General features: G+C 38.6%; 1 protein-coding gene across 6 annotated transcripts in view; it reads right to left on the bottom strand.

Annotated features, from left to right (window-relative positions):
- VAV3 (vav guanine nucleotide exchange factor 3) overlaps window positions 1-17,967 on the bottom strand; it is a 198,363-nt gene that overhangs the window by 18,162 nt on the left and 162,234 nt on the right. For all 6 annotated transcript variants that reach the window (XM_078391828.1, XM_072998045.2, XM_078391827.1 and 3 more), the window contains exons 20-24: window positions 15,058-15,194; window positions 13,800-13,865; window positions 9,781-9,815; window positions 7,018-7,134; window positions 5,972-6,059 (exon numbers count right to left, since the gene is read on the bottom strand). In XM_078391828.1, coding sequence (XP_078247954.1) covers window positions 5,972-6,059; window positions 7,018-7,134; window positions 9,781-9,815; window positions 13,800-13,865; window positions 15,058-15,194 — 443 coding nt within the window. The remainder of the gene's footprint in view (window positions 1-5,971; window positions 6,060-7,017; window positions 7,135-9,780; window positions 9,816-13,799; window positions 13,866-15,057; window positions 15,195-17,967) is intronic.

Below are 17,967 nucleotides of genomic sequence, written 5' to 3' on the forward strand. Positions count from 1 at the left end.
GGCACAATGTTGATCTTAACTGGAGTAATTATACTGATGTTTCCATTCATTCAAATTAATATACCCATTTAGCCAGCTAATACTGTTCTATTGCAGATAATTATCAAGTGTCGCCCCCTTCTGAAATTCTCCAGCTTGGAGTATAAAGCAAGATTCTTCACATCAGCAAATCAGACATCCCAGGCAGCTGCTTTATGCCATATAGACAGAAATCCTTTAAAGTTAAACCCTAACTCTCAATAAAATTCTAATTGAGGATTCTGCTAATTTCAAAATCAGATGACATGAGTGAGCATTCTTTTGTCTAGCTTATATTTGAGTCAACTTTCCTTATTGTTTCTTGCAAATGTTGTTGTTGGGAATGTGTTTTGACTTCCAATATACAATGACCAGATCTGCACCATTTAAAGCAATGAGTGAATTAGAACTCCATTAAAGCACTGGCTTTCCAAAAGAAATCTTCGGACACCATCTTCTGCTTTGACTGCATTATCAGAAAGCATCAAAAATCTGTCTTTTGAGATAAAAATATGGTTAGAAATACATATTTTGAGAACCTATATGTACTGAAATGTTTTTAAAGGGAAATTCCCATAGGAATTGAAACTCACTGTTTGATGCAGATACAGAAATGAGTGATGAAGAAATATATACAGAAGAGACAAAGACTTGTAATAGATTGATTCATCCACTACTCCTTGTTGTTGTTCTCCATGGTAACCTAAACCCAATACTTATTCCTCATTGTTGGCATATGGTGCAAGCAGATTTTCAGTCTTCAAGAGGTGATAACATGCATATTGCACCACCAGAGTTGTTTTCTGAGCACTCAAAACTGCTCATCAACACAGCACTGAAATACTGAGCCAATCCAAATTTAGTTGTCAGAAGCTTCTTAACAATTCTTTTTTATGCCAACATACTGCCTTTTTTGAGATGTCAGGCACAGTCAGAATTTGGGAGTTCGATTCCACGCTATGCCTCCTTGACAAGGTCTGGACTTGATGATCCATAGGGTCCCTTCTTGCTCTGCAGTTCTAAAATGATCGTGGTGATGAATTTTACATGTTCACATTATCCAGAGGAGCAGCTGTGTTGGTCTGTTGCAGAAAGTTCAATAAAAGATCTGATCTCCCTGTATTGATCCCAGTAGCAGCAATAACAAACTGACTTAATTTTTGCATTTTAAAAACTTGATTTTTTTGTGCAAAAATTGACATTTAAAACATTGTATTTACCTGTAAGAGGTTTTCATTAAAACCATGTCTGCAGATTTTCTCCCCAGAAAGTACAAAATGTGAAAAATGCACAAAAACTTCCATGAGCTTGTCCAGCGGGGAAAGAACTTGTGAAAATGTTCATAACCAAGCATGAAATAAGCAATGAATTTACATTCTTAACTCCTGCTTCAGTAACCAAAGACGCCTTCCATAGAATTATTTCCCTTCTACCATTGATGTAATTTAAGTACGTACCTTTCACAGGCACCGAGCGGCTAGGGATGGGATTCGCTGACTTACAAATACCATAATGGTTCTATCTATCTTTCAGCTACCTTGCACATTCCTGAATGTCATGCACCTGGGAGAAAAACTTATATCCAAAGACACTGAAGGCTAGCTAGGCCAAGCTCCACTCTACCATCCTGCTATGAAAGAAATCTACTAGCTAGCACCAGAATAGAACACTTGGACAGAACTTGGCCTAGCTAAGCCTCAAAGCCTTCTCATGTAGGCTGTTCTCCCAGGTGCATCACAGTCAGGTATTTGCAAAATGCTTATAAGGTAAGGTAGGTTAAAAAAAAACTCCAGAATGGAGAATAATAGTATTTGTAGGTCATAAAATCTGAAAATTGCATCCCTAGTAGCTGTGTTACTCTGGCATGTTCTCCAAGCAACATCGCTTGTTTGGTTTAAATAAATGAAAATACTGTTTTTTTAAAAGAAAGAAAGAAAGAAAGAAAGAAAGAAAGAAAGAAAGAAAGAAAGAAAGAAAGAAAGAAAGAAAGAAAGAAAGAAAGAAAGAAAGAAAGAAAGAAAGAAAGAAAGAAATCTAGGTAAAAGAAATTCACAAGATTCTTTGGAAGCAACCACTGTAGGCTCTTCCTTGTAGATATGCTGCAAGAAGAGGTTCTTTGTATTTAATCAAATGTCCCCAGAAGCTGGTTCTGGCAGCTTCTCTTATCTTGAGAAGACATACAGGGCCATTTTCAAGAGCCAAACCTAAGTTTGAAGATGCTTGCAAAATCAGAGAGAAGTAAAATTCATTTGACTGCCTCAGAGAGAACCAGGTCTGTTTTCTTTGAATCTTGATAATATAAACATAGACTGAGAGTGAAAAGGTATACATTTCAGAATCTGAGCATAGTATCTAATTATTCTGTTCTTTCAAACCATAGCATTTGGCTTCTCAGAATGAAAGCATAAGGAGGTTTATTTACAGTAAACTGCTATCTCATCAGCTATTCATTCAATATTCTGTTTAGCTATGTTTAAGTTTCCAAAATCAAAATAAATCTGGCAAGCCAAGTTTCAGTCCAAATAAGCAGACTTTTTTTTAAAGTTACAGTGGTGCCTCGCTTAACGGGCGCTCCATTTAGCGACGAAACCGCATAGCGATTAACTTTTTGCGATCACAAAAGCGATCACATTGCGATGTTTCCTATGCGGTTTTATCGCTTTGCGATGATTGGTTCCATTTTGCTTACCGATCATCGCAAAGCGATGATTTTTAAACAGCTGATCGGCGGTTCCAAAATGGCTGCTGAGTAAAAAAATGGCTGCCCACTGTGTTTTCGTGCCGATTCCTCGCATAAGAGGCAGTGAAAATGGCAGCCGTATGGAGGATCTTCACTTTAAGGTCAATTTTTTGCCCATAGGAACGCATTAAACAGGTTTTAATGCATTTCTATGGGCTTTTAAAAATCGCATAGTGATGAAATCGCTTAGCAGCGATTTTTGCTGCACGGATTAATGTCGCCATGCGAGGCACCACTATATAAACATTTATAAAGAATCACATAGCTGATCCAGGTCCATCTCTGAATGACCATTATGGTTCAGGATTATTTCAGATGCAGTGATTTATGAAGTGAACAGGAAGCACTGGTGACTTGCATTTCCTGTTTTCAAACTTTAATGTCCTCATATCAGATTATATCAAAGGAGCATGGCAAAAGGAGGCATGAATCATTTTGTGCTTTCTGCTTAGCTGGGAGATTGTCACATCTAATACCACTACAAAATAATAAACAGACAAATGTCTTCTTCACCAAGGGAAGAGCAAGCAGGGATAATTCATTCATTCTCAAGACATCCCCTAATCACATGACGGAGAACTGCCATGTGCTTGCTAGCCCCATCCCTTCTATCATATTCTCCACAGCTGATCTCACAGCATTCTGGGTGCTGGGGGTTAACATGTGCAACAGCCAGGATTTTGTACTGCCGTAGACCTTTAGCACACTGTTATTGTTTAGATGTTGTGTCCGACTCTTCGTGACCCCATGGACCAGAGCACGCCAGGCCCTCCTGACTTCCACTGCATCCCAGAGTTGGGTCAAATTCATGTTGGTAGCATTGATGACACTGTCCAAACATCTCATCCTCTGTTGTCCCCTTCTCCTCTTGCCCTCACACTTTCCCAACATCAGGGTCTTTTCCAGGGAGTCTTCTTTTCTCATCAGACGGACAAAATATTGGAGCCTCAGCTTCAGGATCTGTCCTTCCAGTGAGCACTCAGGGTTGATTTCTTTCAGAATGGATAGGTTTGTTCTCCAGGGGACTCTCAAGAATCTCTCCAGCACCACAATTCAAAAGCAGGAAATCTTCAACGGTCAGCCTTCTTTATGGTCCAGCTCTCACTTCCATACGTCGCTATTGGAAAAATCGTAGCTTTGACTATGCGGACCTTTGTCGGCAAGGTGATGTCTCTGCTTTTTAAGATGCTGTCTAGGTCTGTCATTGCTTTCTTCCCAGGCTTCTGGGAGAAGCAGGCGTCTTTTAATTAAAATTAAAAGAAGCAGTTGTCTTTTAATATCATGGCTGCTGTCACCATCTGCAGTGATCATGGAGCCCAAGAAGGTAAAATCTGTCACTGCCTCCATATCTGGGAATGTATGGGACCAATGTTGAAAATCTGAGAATGCTGAACAAAGCAGGAAGGGGTCCCAATAACTTGTGGAGTAACACCATCCCTGAATTACACCAATGCCGCTCACATATAAGCCAAATCAAGCTCTAGCTATGCATCCAGCTGGTTTCTTCACCTAAGACCTCCTGCAGAAATTTCATCTGAAATTCCTACAACAGATTCCTAGATTGCTTGGGATAACTCAGGGCAGAAAGGTCCAGAAATGAGGAAACTACTAAGCTGAATCACTTGCACAATTATGCTCGTATTTGTATCTAATTCTGAAGCATCTTTGTTTCTTATGTATCATGTTCTAAACCGAAGAACAGAAATGAGTAGGGGCAGGACAAAGGGCATCACAAAAGAGGCAAGAGGGAAGAGAACACTTCCATGGGCAACATATTACCAAACAACACAAGAAGACTCACTATCCAGTAGGGAAATGGACTGAGTGGCACAAGTACATTATCACTGAGGCCCAACTTTCCAAAGAGCTGATAGCCAAGCAATAAGCATTTTATTATGGACCAAGTCAACTTCTGAATTTATACTTAACACTAAAACTCTGGAAAATACACAGTGAGACAACTCTGATCAAAACTAGTAGTATAAAGGAAGACAGTATAATTCATTCTTAATACCCTTTGGGGATGACTGGTTTTCAAGGTACATCACAATACAAATAAGCCAAGGCAATGATGATCTGTTTATCTCTAAAACATGCTGCTTGTTGACCTCACAGTGTGTTGCAATAAAGAATGAAATCTCCATTGTATACAGCTGTCCCTAGGCTGTGAAGTATAGGATTTTTTTAAGGGCTTTGTTGTTGCTGCTGCTGTTCATTTCTTCACACCTTTATGGGGGTTTTTTGCCCTAAGTTTTTATTTGTTTTCAATAGGAGTAGGGGTTGGGATGTGGATACGGGGAAATAAGGGGGGGGGGTGAGTAAGGATGGGGAAAGGGTATAATTCCAGAGAGTGAAAGAGTATTCTTTATTCTCATCCACTTAATTATGCCAAAAAGTGAAATCACATAAGTAAACAATATAACAATTTTTTCCAAAATATCTATTATTACTGCTCTCTTCATTCCTTTGGATCTTCTCATACTTTTTTATCTATGCTTTCCAATCCATATTTCAGATCCAGTTATAAAACTGTTCCCATTTTTAGTCCTTTTTGAGATGATCTTTCATTTCATGCTTTCGTTAGTATATCCATCTCTGCCACTTCCAGTATCTTTTCTATCAGTTCCTCAAGAGACAGTATTTCTTCTTTCTTCCAATATTTTCCATATAATATCCTCGCTGCCATAATGAAATGTATTATCAAATATCTCATTATCTACAGTTTCAGTCATAATATTCAATAGAAACAATTCGAGTTTAAATGCTATCATATAAGATAAGATTTATGGGGTTTTGATCGTACTATTTGCTTTAGTTAGCTCACTGAAACCATCCTCAGTGTGAGCACTTACCATATCATTAGTGATGACTGCCAATATGGATAGTGATGACTAGAGACACAGTTTCAGTATAGGACAGCCACAGGCAGAATATTCATGTTCCCAAACTCATGAACCATTCATGGGTTTCTTAGAGTTAAGAGTTGGACAGTATATGATCAGAATGTTGTTCTAGATAGGCCTTTAGACCCTTCCTGCATTACTCTTTTCTTATATTCTTTTGATTGTAACGGGAAGAAGTATAGATTGTACTGGCATTGTTCTGCTAAGATATTTTTCTACAGTCCCCAGTGAATCACCCTTTTTTGAAGATGATGTTGGAAGTTCAATAAGATCTTGGATGGAGGGGTGGAGAATGAACACTTTTGCTTACCATTAAACTTCTGAATTTTCTATTTTCTGCAATTTGAAAAAAACTTTCTCTTGTGAAAATCCTGATGTGCTTCACTTCATTATTGTACCTATAGGCAACAAATAACGTATGAATATAAATGTGTTTTTAATCAACAGAGATCAATAGTTACTTGAGGGCATGCCCTACCACTAGACAAATAAATTCTTAAGACATAACAGAGATCTGTGCCAATACACTGCTGACACCTAATTAACAAAGCACATTTATTAGGGTCTGGCTGAAGACACACTCTCAATTCAGATTTTTACTGAATGCTTCAGAACAAGATCTAATTATGGGATCCCATAATAATAATTGCATTCAAATCCACATTGATAAAACAGATCGGCAGTTTTTAATAGAAATTAATATTCTTTAAGGTTGTACCCACTCTATTTACGGGAAATATTCTGTTGTTTGACATCAGTTGGTAATCATCAAATAAATTCTAAATGTTTTCTAGTTAAAATGCAAATGGAACGCTATTATCACCTTATGCTAACTAGCATAAATTCATTTGTGTTCCAAGTCAAAAGTTCCATTAGTACACTCTCTCTAGTGACGCAATGATGACTTTCAAAAAAAGGAAGAGGCAGTCTGAAATCCAGAGGAAAGTAGTGTGACTGGCTACATGAATGAAGTATGTCCAGATATACGGACTCTTGATCTAAGGAATCACACTGAATCTCTCCAAACACAAAAGCTGTATGACTGGATGAAAGGACTTTCATGCCCTTGTAGGTGGGTCCTTACATAACAAAGATGTTAATCATGAGGACTGTATTTTTTAAAATATTTATCTATGAATAGGCAAGCCTTGATAGTTTAAGGACACCTACTCCAGTAAGGGTTTAATGAGTTGTACCGACAATTCAAAGATACTTTTCAAATCAACTAGATTTTTATAACTATTTCAACAGTTGGAATATATCTGACATAAATCTAAGTGATTATTTGTCACACATCAAATGTAGCAATAATGAAATAAATACATTATTTTCAGAAAACAATTACATATCACTTACTTAATGCTAATGGCATATTCTCCCGATTCTTTCGTCCTGCATCTGACTAGGTAAGTGCTATTTACCCGGTTAATAAGTTCAGCCTCAGCCTGCAACCTTTCCATTGTTCCCGCATACCTGAAACAAAGCGAGATTCTCATCAACCAGTTGCTGGGTGCAGGATTCCATCCACCCAAAGCAAGAGAAACACAGTGTTTACCCAGGTAACCAAAGAAATACCTGTGCAGACTGATTAAATATTTATTATTCACAGTAACTATATATTCTTAAAGTGCCATATCACTTTAAATACTGACAAAATTTCAGTCAATGCAGAGTACATTCAATGCGAACACTCGAACACACCCAAATCCATCAGGAAGCCGAGAGATCTGGCTCAAACATGTCCAGCTTGTACGATCCAGTTCTTATGCTTTGAAAGACTCTAATCAAGACTTTAAAGTCCCATACTTTCTTTTGTCACAGAATTTACTTGGAAAATGGCTTCAGTTCCTTTGTTGAAATTTTGGACAGTCCCAGCTAACCAGGTTACTTGCATGAATACCCTGTTTCACTTCCTTTATCAAAGCTTGAGGCATGAGCAGAGCTTGTAAAATGCACTGTGATGAGTGAAAAATGCTGCTCTAGGAGTCACAGCTCCCTCCCTCCCTGCCTCCTTCCCCTCCACCTGTCTTTCTCTCTCTAATCCTGCAGTCCTCCCCTCCCCCCTATTGCAAAAGGAAAACTGCCCTCTTCTCGCAATAAGAGAGTTCAAGCGGCACATAGAGATATAGCTCTGCAGGAGAATGTAAAGTAGTCCCATGCTGGAGAATATGGAGTTTCTCTGCTCCCAATTTCAACCGAACGAGGACACATCCTGGGGTGGAAGAGAACCGTGGCTCCTTAAGAGGCCAGGCGCTTTTGCTTTCAGTTTTATTTTTGCTGGAAACATTCAAAAGAAAGCCATGCAAAATACAAGCTTCATGACCCCACAGGCACGCAGGTAATAAATCAACCCAAGTCTGAGGGTATAAATCAGTGATTCCCAATAAATTGCAAGGCTATAGTCTGGTCATGCCAACTAGTGAAATTTTTAACTGACTGGTGAGACATTCTAAAATTTTTCAAGCCCTGGACATGAGTCTTATCAGTAAAGGACCATTCCCATCAACATAGACTTCCTGGGAAATAAAAATTCAAAAGCATAGAAATTGGATCATACAAGCTGGATATGTTCAAGCAGGATCTCTCGGCTTCCTGATGGATTTGAGTGTTTGCATTGAATGTACTCTGTATTACTTGAAATTTTGTCAATATTTAAAGTGATATAGTATTTTAAGAATATATAGTTACAATGAATAATTCATACGTTGTTAGTCTGCACAGGTTTTTCTTTGGTTACCTGGGTGCAGGATTCCAGCCAACAGACCGCCTGTCCAGAACCACATTACCCAGATGAGATCCACAGGGAATTCTGCTTTGGTGTGCTGGATTGGGAGTGAAGGCACTTTGCCTCTATGCTTAGAATAAAAATTCCCACACACAGGAAAAGTATACTGCCTCTTGTATAACCAACGTTTCAGTAGTTCCAAATGGCTGACCAGGGCATACTAGAATAACTTCAGAGAAACCACTAATGTGCAATTAGAGATAATGAATGTCTCCTACGAGATTCTGGGTGAGCCTCCTCATGTGAGAACCAGTGATTCTGCATGTTTCTAATTCTAGCTAATGCACACACCACTACTCTGCATATGAAGAGGAGCACACGAGACAGCTAGATACCTGTCTCCTGATACCCTCCCCTGTATCTGGCATTTTGAGGTACCTTCCTTTTAAGCCTGCTAAATGAGATACTCCAAGGAAAGAAGGAAGTCCTTATTACAAATTAAAACAGCCATCCCAAACTTAGTGAAAAAGTATGCTGATGGTTGCCATTTGATGGTGGTATCATCCAGGTAAAGGTGAGTTAGTTTCAGTGCCAGAGAGGAAATAGTGTGGGAAAAAATGTTATTTCCTTACATGCCTCACATGATTCTGAGTTACTATCATAGCGATGGCTGCCCAAATTGGAGCTTAGGAAGATAGTGCTTTATACTGGCCATGGGTCCCTCTAGCTATGCTGACTGGCAACAGCTTTCCAAATCTTGGAGATCTTAGGGGCTGATCCCACAACCTTTTGTGTTGTGAGATCACACACCCTTTACCCCTTAGCTACTGCTCCTCTTTCCAAGAAGTTAGGAAGGTCAAGGAGACTCGCAGAATAGATTCATCTCATAATCTGCATATCCACTACAACTCAAAAATGCACAGCATGATCCCTCCTTCTCTCATCTACAAACTCAGAGGAAGGAAATCTAAAAGCAGGTGTATAGTCTGTGGTATGCAAAGCAATGAAATGTCTGAGGATCGTAGGCTTAGAAGTGAAAGAAAGTGTGATCTGGTGCAACGGGCAAGTGCTAGTGATGAGGAGCTGACCATCTGATTTTCCAGTTTTTCTTTGAAGTATCAGAACCTCAGCCATCCTTTTGTTCACTCTCACCAACAGTTTCAAGGTACATATAAGGTTGTAAACAAACTGTCAAAAACATAAACTATAGCACACCCATGAAAAACGCTGCTAGGCAATGCCTATATTCAATTATTTTTTCCTACATTACAACCGAATGCCTTCTGCAGAAGACCAGAAAGGTTAAATCACAAGAAATCACATTGTTTTTAATAGCAGTTTTTTCCCCTGCTATTTATTTAAGCTCCCAACTTAAATAGTTTACACCTACTTACCATGGCTGGGAAGAGTAGTCCACAGGTTTAGGAACCTAAGATTTGAAAACAAAGCAAAAACAAATCACTAGTACATCTTTAAAATTCTGATGCATCCAATAAACAGCATTGACCTACAATATAAATACATGCACAAACACAAACAATAGAAGCACTCATCAGTCCATTTTTAAAATGACTATCTAAACAGATGCAGTGGCTTATTCTGGGACTGTGGCATGATATTTAAATTTGAAGAACTTATTAAAAAACACTGCACCATAATTTGTCTCATGTTCTTTTAATTAAATATGCCAGAACCCTGATATTTAGGTGTGCATAAGTGAAATTGCATAAATCAGATGCCAGTCATTTTCCTGAGTGCATGCCCCATGCAAACCAGAAATGCAACAAAAATTCATTAACCACAGGAAATTTGCACGACTTGTGCAATTTCACTTCTGTACACTTAAATCTCCAAGATTCTGTGCACAGTGTGGATGTCTGTATAAACTAGATTTAATTACTAGATTTACCCAGTAACTTCTAATTTCTTCCCCCTGTGCTGTTTCTATAGTTTCCCCTCAACCTGTTTCCCCTTTCCTCCCACCAGACTCTTTGCACTTTATCCTAATTAACACCTATATAGGTGTTAATGGTCCTCCCAGGATCCAAATGCAGGTAACCTTCTACACTACAAGCTGTTGGAGTTTTTGCAATCTCATATGCTGCTTCTAGTAACCAACAGTTCTGTTCTGCTCTGAATTCAAAGAGAGGCCCACCTCTCCGCACAGTGCTTTTTTCCCCTTGCCTTTTAGTCTGTTGAAAGCAGTGAGTGTTGAAGTTGTTTGCTGAAAGCAGTCATGTTTGTCAATTTGCTGATTTGTTCAATTGTAAGTAATGAAAATACTTTTATTCTTTCTCCTATTAATGTCTCACAGTGAGTTATTGAGACTGTAAATGCCAGTTATTGAGAAAAGTGGGTGGAGTTATCTGGAGGAATTCAAGCTATTCTGCTCTGTGAATCCCTGCACTTCTGTTGCACAGCTAGAGGAATTTAACCAGAAATTCAAAATTCTGCAACACAACAAGCAAGCATACAATCAGTGCAAGAAACATGGGTTGTTGGGTTTTTTTTGTCTCACATGACTCAGGTATACTACCATGTAAGAGCTCAGCTATAATATATAAAATAATATAGAAAATAATTCTCAATGTAGGAACTATATCACTATAGGCAGGATTATTTGGAGAAAGAATGCGACAGGTTTCATATGGTAACTAAAAATAACCCCCTGCTTTCACCAGAATAAAAGCAAGTGCATATAAATGAATAAAAAACTGCTATGCATTCAACACAGAAAATGCCTTGTTCGCAGATGTCCCTTCTACAGACAGAAAAATATTTATCTGAGAACATATCATATTATAGAAACTCCTAACCTAAGCCATTTTTCATTTGATATTTATTCATCCTGCATTGTGATGTATGTATTTCATGCTGTTTTGAGGCACTCTTATACGAACTGCATGTAAAGGCTGTTATTTAATAATAGTAGTAAAAGTTATGGTGAAGATTTGACAAATATATTCAGCATCTCCAAGTGTTACTGTTTGTTGTAACAGAATGTTTATATTTTGCCCTTCCAGATAAATGGGAGAGAAACATCCATTTATCTTTCCAGTTACACCATGTCTCTAATAGGCTGAGACCTTGTGTCTATTTGTAATATTCAGGCAAATTCATTCAGGTTTCAAGACCAACTTCTGCCTGGTAAGGATATAATGTATACAGAAAGTCTTATCTATAACTAATAATTATCACTCTCCTTCAAGGCCATTTTTGTTTCCCTGTCCATCCTACTTGGACATGGAGCCAAAGAAAGACACATGTGTCCACCATAATAAACTTTTTGTGGCTTTTGTGGATCTTCCAATAGAAATCCACAAAATTATAAGTTATAAATTATAACCCTGAAACATAATGTATCACCTCTAGAAAAAAGACCAAAACAGGCTTGGGAAGAAGCATTGGCTAGAAATTACTCATGCATTGAAGATGCAGATTAGAAGCTTTCAAACCATTTAATGACAGACTATATATTACATTAATTGCATGATCACATTTGACAAGACGCTGCTGATGTTTTTAAACATAGCTACAAGCTATCTCAATGAGAAGTGAGAGCATGGCATATGGAGAAAGGCATTAGCACTGACTATATCCAGTTGACTCAAAAGGTATACTCTAGTTGAGACTAAGATTTGTATTTAGGCTCTGAATGGGCCTTGCAGAGTTAAAGGAACAACAACAAGAAAGTATGGCATGAGCCTCACCAGCCTTGCCATTTGAGTCCTGATTAAGTTATTTGCTTGGTAAGTTATCTGATTTAACATAGTGTCTGAATCCTGTTGTGCAGTGTTGTCCACACAATAGGGAATGAGGTCATCAAAGTGCTGCTGCTTTCAGGTGATACCAAAGGAAGCCCCTAATCAACCACAATTTGCCATTCCTGATGACATTGTCATCACTGTGCATGCAAAATGGTGCAACATGGTTTCCACAGATTTAATATTGGTATCTTGTGAAGGACTGTGTGTGTTTTTTTGCTCACTACTTACCAATCTGAAACCCACCACTTCACCTGTATTTTTCAGTGAAGATGGACTGTTAATTGCCACATATTTTTAACCCCAGTAACAACTATCCTTTAAAAAACCTGAAAGATTAATGCTGTTCACTCTGGGAGTTTATCAGTTCTCTTTTCAGAAACTGAAGTCATTCTGCCTTAGCAAACGTCTGAGATCTCCATAGCCCTATTCAAGCATTACAGAATCATGTTCTTGAAGGGAGTGGTTATCCATGTTCCCTCTGTCTTTTCTTTCTTCACACCTTCATCACTGAGTCTAAGAGGAGAGTTTTCTGCTCACATGTATGTTCTCCACACTAATCATAGAAAATGGGGGTTCTTGTTTGCATATGGAGCGTACACCTAAACAAAAATCTCTTCACTTCAGATTTGTCATTGCTTGTATGAGGAAAGTGATGATAGAGGGGGCAGATCTAGCCACTTCCTCTAAGTGCTTTGAAGAAACTGCATTCTGTAACAACTGAATAGAGCTCTTCTATCTGTGGTGTGGAGAACAGTAGTTATATAATTTGAGCCACAACTCCTTCCGGTCTGATCCAGCTAGCTGACTCAATGATCCTGGTGTAAGGTAAGCTATTTACACATAACTTTGTTCACAGAAAAAGTTATAAGAGCATAAGCTGCAAGTTAATGTTCTTGTTGATGCTTTAAAATATTCTGAAATTATGCACACCTCTTTATTTCCTCCGGTAGGATAGAAGAGGAGGAAATAAAGGAAAGACGAAGTAGGTTATGCCCACCTCATTATTTCCTCTGGTAGGAAAAAAAGAGGAAATAAAAGAAAGTCATGGTAGGTTGACATATGGCTTTGATTTTAGAGTTTTCCAATTTTTAGATGCATTTCTGAAGCCATTATTATGGTATAATCTCTCTCTATAACTCAAGATGACTAGGAAATATATTAGAACTAGAGCATTCTTGCCACACTGTTAAGAAAATAGCTATGACATTCACTGTAGACTTGGGAGTATACTCAGCCTGAAAACCTGTTAGACAATTTAACCTACTGAATTCTATTAAGTTAAATAATTGCTTGTGCAAATCTCCTTCATTTTTCCAGTTTTAAGTCTAATAGCTAATAATGTAATGATTGTACTTCAAGGATTTTAATTTCAATATCTTCATTTTTTTAAATTTTTAAACTTTTATTTTTTGCTGTTGTCCACTGCCTTAAGTCCTTTCACCGAGAGAAAGGCAGCATATAAATAAATCAAGTAGGTACATAAATAAATGTTTTTAAACAGCATCAAATGTAGCATGCATACACTAAGAAACAAAAAAAGTAATATAAATCCCAGTAGGCAGATTTAATAAAAAGCAGGTACATTCATGGGAGACATTTCTGTGAAAAACAGTTATGCGGAAAAAACACCATACAGTTCTGCTTACACATGGACAAGGTTTTACAGCTTCACTTGGAAAGAAACCAAGCTCCTGGGTCACCAGATTTCTACCCTACAAAGAGACCAAAAAAATCCCATTAAGAGCAACACATACACACAAGGCCTTTATATATACAGAAGAATCCAAATTTGCACATTCTATACATTTATCTAATATATTTATATGTCGCCTTTCACCTAAAGCAGCGTTTCCCATCCTGGGGGGTTGTGACTTCCAAGAGGGGCACAATGTGTTTTCAACTGGGCCATTTTACTGATCTGTGGGGTTTTTTTCTAAATAAAACAAAGGTCTTGCACACAAAGTCCTGCTTTCCCAAGCATCCCTATTCCAGACCATAATCTCTAAATATTTTACATCTAAAAGTGAACAGAAGAATGATGGACACAAATCTGGTGCACTGGACAGAATTCTGAGGCACTGCCACCGGAACACTTGGCCTTTAAAGTGTAATGAAAGACACCTTAAAAGGCCCAATGTTGCAGTGGTACTCTGCATTCTGAAGCATCACCTCAGAATTCTGTCCAAGGCACCAATTTTTTGTCCATTGTATTCGCGAAGGCTTTCACAACCGGGATCTAATGGTTGTTGTGGGTTTTTCGGGCTCTTTGGCCGTGTTCTGAAGGTTGTTCTTCCTAACGTTTCGCCAGTCTCTGTGGCCGGCATCTTCAGAGGACAGGAGTAGCACTCTGTGCTCTGGTGAAGTTTGTTTGGGAGTTGAGTACAGTATTCAACTTCAGAACATGGCCAAAGAGCCCGAAAAACCCACAACAACAATTTTTGTCCATTCTTTGTCACTGATATGTGGGTGGGTTGTGTTTTTTCCCCCGTTCCCTTTCAAAAGTGTACAGAGCAAAGTGGTATGTTTGGAAACCTTAGGATAAGCCCCCAGGGATGCCTAGACATAAACTGTGATGGAACAGTGACTTTACAAGGTCTTCATGAAAATATTCTTTATGCAGGTAATACTTTTAATTCTTCTGGGTATTCATTACATTTTTTTTAAATAATGAAATTTCCTTCAAAATAAAAGCCAATGACCCCGAACCTGAAGTTAGATCCTGATTTAGTCATACACAGTTCAGATTTACTGAAATCATATTCTAATGGATTCTGCTCTGATTGTGACAGAAGATCAGAACAGACATTACTTCAGTTACATCTCCTTTTCCCCATTTACTGTAGCGGAGATGTGGTGTCCTTATCTAGGATAATCAGTAGCATATTTCTATCCCATGTGGTTTACCTGCCAAAATAAGCTATGTGCATCCCCTTTGATGAGTTCTATGATGTCCCCAATCTGGACATGTAGCGGAGGGCCATCATTAGGAGATGGTTGTGGTATCCCACTGTAGTTTCTAATTACTTGCATTTTTGGCAAACCTGAAAAAAAGACAGTGGGCAAGAGGTTAGCTACACCGGCAAACATCTTTGGCCTTTAACAACCACTTTTGCATTTCATTGTGTTGCATACCTGCATCTTCCTTACACAACATTAATGTTTGTTTACCGAGCTTTCATTTCGTGCATTGTAAGAAGGGGGCTACAGTTCACAAAACTTGTGCTAAATAAAACCTGGTAAGTCTTTAGCGTGCCGCAAGACTCCCTGTTGCTTTAGCTGTAATAAACTAGCACAGCTATTCAAGAACTCTCTTAGGTATCTCAAGGACCATTTAGTTGACAATCAACTATACATGTAAAAATACAAGGAAAGAAGCAAACTCAAATGAAATAGTAGAATATAGAGGGGAAAAAGAAACAACATCAAGCAAAGACTCAGATTGTGAAACTCGAGGGGAAAAACATATGAAAGGTTCCAATAACCTGATTGCCTCTCAACAACTAGTTTAGGGTGGAGAAAGATCCAAACATGTTTCGACAGCTTACTGCACATGAACAATAATGAAAGGATGGCGTTTTCACCTCATCTCCTGTAGGCCTTCTCTGTATGATTATTATTTGGAGAAAGGGGGGATTGCTCAAGAAAAATATTTTTCTTTAGGCTGCTGCTTAGTTCATAAAAGCACAGTATGTACAGTGAAATGGAAAACAATCATTTTTTTTCATCAGCACAGTCCTGTTCTCTTATTAATTTTCTCTTGAGGCACAAGTCAATTTCATCACCTTGGACACTCATCCTTTTCAGAGAGTGTACACAGCCCTAGCCCTCCAAAAGATCTATATCTTAAGATTATCTTTCTAATTTTAGAGCAAAAAAGAAAGAAAGAAAAGTGGGGGAGTGATAAATATGATGAAGTAATTCTACAGACACTGATAGGGAGAAATTCTGCAGGCTTACACATCATCCATCTTAGTTGTGTCTCGCCAAAAACGAAACATGTCCAAGACAACAGAAATCACAAGTGCCTCCACATTTCCGACATAATTGTTTGGAGAGAAAAATCTCATTTTTCTTAAGTGCTATTGAATTTAGACAGCAATCTAACCTTTCAATTACACTTTACAAGCAAAATAACTCCAGTAAGGCACCCCTTGTTGTTGCAAGTACTCGCCTCTTAGGTGAATGATGATGTGAAAGCAGTAACTTCTAATGAAACAAGGGTCTTCACACAGACAGAAGCAATCATTTTGATTTTTTTTAAGTTAACAAGGAAGTTTTTAAAAATGAGGAAGCCATTCCCTTCAAGTACAAGATTATGACAATTATTTCCTAACGGTTTATCATTCAAACCACATCTAATCCACTTTCTAACTACTGCAGAAGGCTCTGGAGGCTTCTCCTCCCCCAGTTCAAATGCAAGAGTTGTCTTATTCAGATGTTCAGAGAGAATGTATGAATAGGCCTGGAAGGCTATATGTTCATGCCCTGTCCTCAACGCTTTAATTTCATATCAAACTTTTGCAGGTTTAACAGAAGGGTGTGAGGTTTTGAGTGAGGCAGCCACAGTAGTCCGTTGCAGAAAGAACAAAGGGTCATATGGACTGCCTGGGGCAGGATGTGCAGCCTTATGGAGGGTGAAAATTAACTAATGCCCCAGTATTTCAGAGCGCTGTTTCCTTTCAGAGCATTTTAAGAAATGAATGCTTTAACAAATGTGGACTTATTTGGAAGCCATTAAGAAGCGGTATTCAATGTATACACACTTTACCAAATGTAAATATTTTCATATGAATGTTTGCTTGTGAGCTGTGCCCCAAACAGAGGGGAAGTAAGTGTCAACACGTGACAAACATTATTGTTTATGCCCAGGCTCAAGGAGTAGAAATTTGATATGTTTGAAATGTGAACCAGTGAATTTCTCACTCATCTGCACTCATTGACTGTTTGCAAGAGCCAGGCCAGCATTTCAAGCCCAAACAAAGCCAGCTTAACATGCTACTATTTGCTGAGCAAGGGAAGGTTACATCAGGTGATGTTTTACCTCAAATGTTTACTGTGTGTGCGTGCAAGACGTGCACAGACTCATTTGGAAATCGTTAAGGAACATATGACCAAGGGTGTTAACACTCAGCTGACGGTGAAAGTGTACTTGAATCATTCACGATCTGTGACCTCCCTTGCAATAAGATCTGTGCTTAAAAATATTTCTCTGGAACCATTGCTGTACCACAGCCAATATATATGACAGGTTTTGAAGACAAACTTCTGTTACATTAGGGCAGACTATGCATTATCTCCCCCCACTCTAGCTCAAAGGGGGGGGGGAAAGGCTTGACAATATCACAAGGCTGCTGTTGTGTGTTTTTTTACCAGAAGTAATGCTTTCAGGTGAAAAGCCTCTTTGATTTCTCAAGCTGATGAGCAAATAACCATCTCAGTAACGGTGAAAGCCCATGGCTGATTAACATTTTGCCTGTCTGGAAAAACCAGAAATTTGGGCTGGTTTCCAGAATTTTGTTTTTTCAAGCTCTGTCATTTTTGTCCTTGAAGCCAGCCCTGCTTCAAGGTTCCTGTGTTTGAGGCTGCAGCATGCAATCATACATAAAGTTTCCACAGCCTGCTGCAGTCAAAGTGGCCCAGGCCACATTGAACTTCAGGAAAGACAAGGCCAGGTATAAAAGGAGGTCATGAAGGCTGCAGCAGTGGAGGTTTGGAGGGCTTTTCCCCGCTTTCTTTCTCATATATACCTCTGCAAGCCTTCTTCATTTAGCCATGCTCCAGTTTCCAAAGCTTGGCAAGCCTGGCATTTGACAG

Source organism: Pogona vitticeps, chromosome 4, assembly GCF_051106095.1.
Source record: "Pogona vitticeps strain Pit_001003342236 chromosome 4, PviZW2.1, whole genome shotgun sequence".
NCBI lineage: Eukaryota > Metazoa > Chordata > Lepidosauria > Squamata > Agamidae > Pogona > Pogona vitticeps.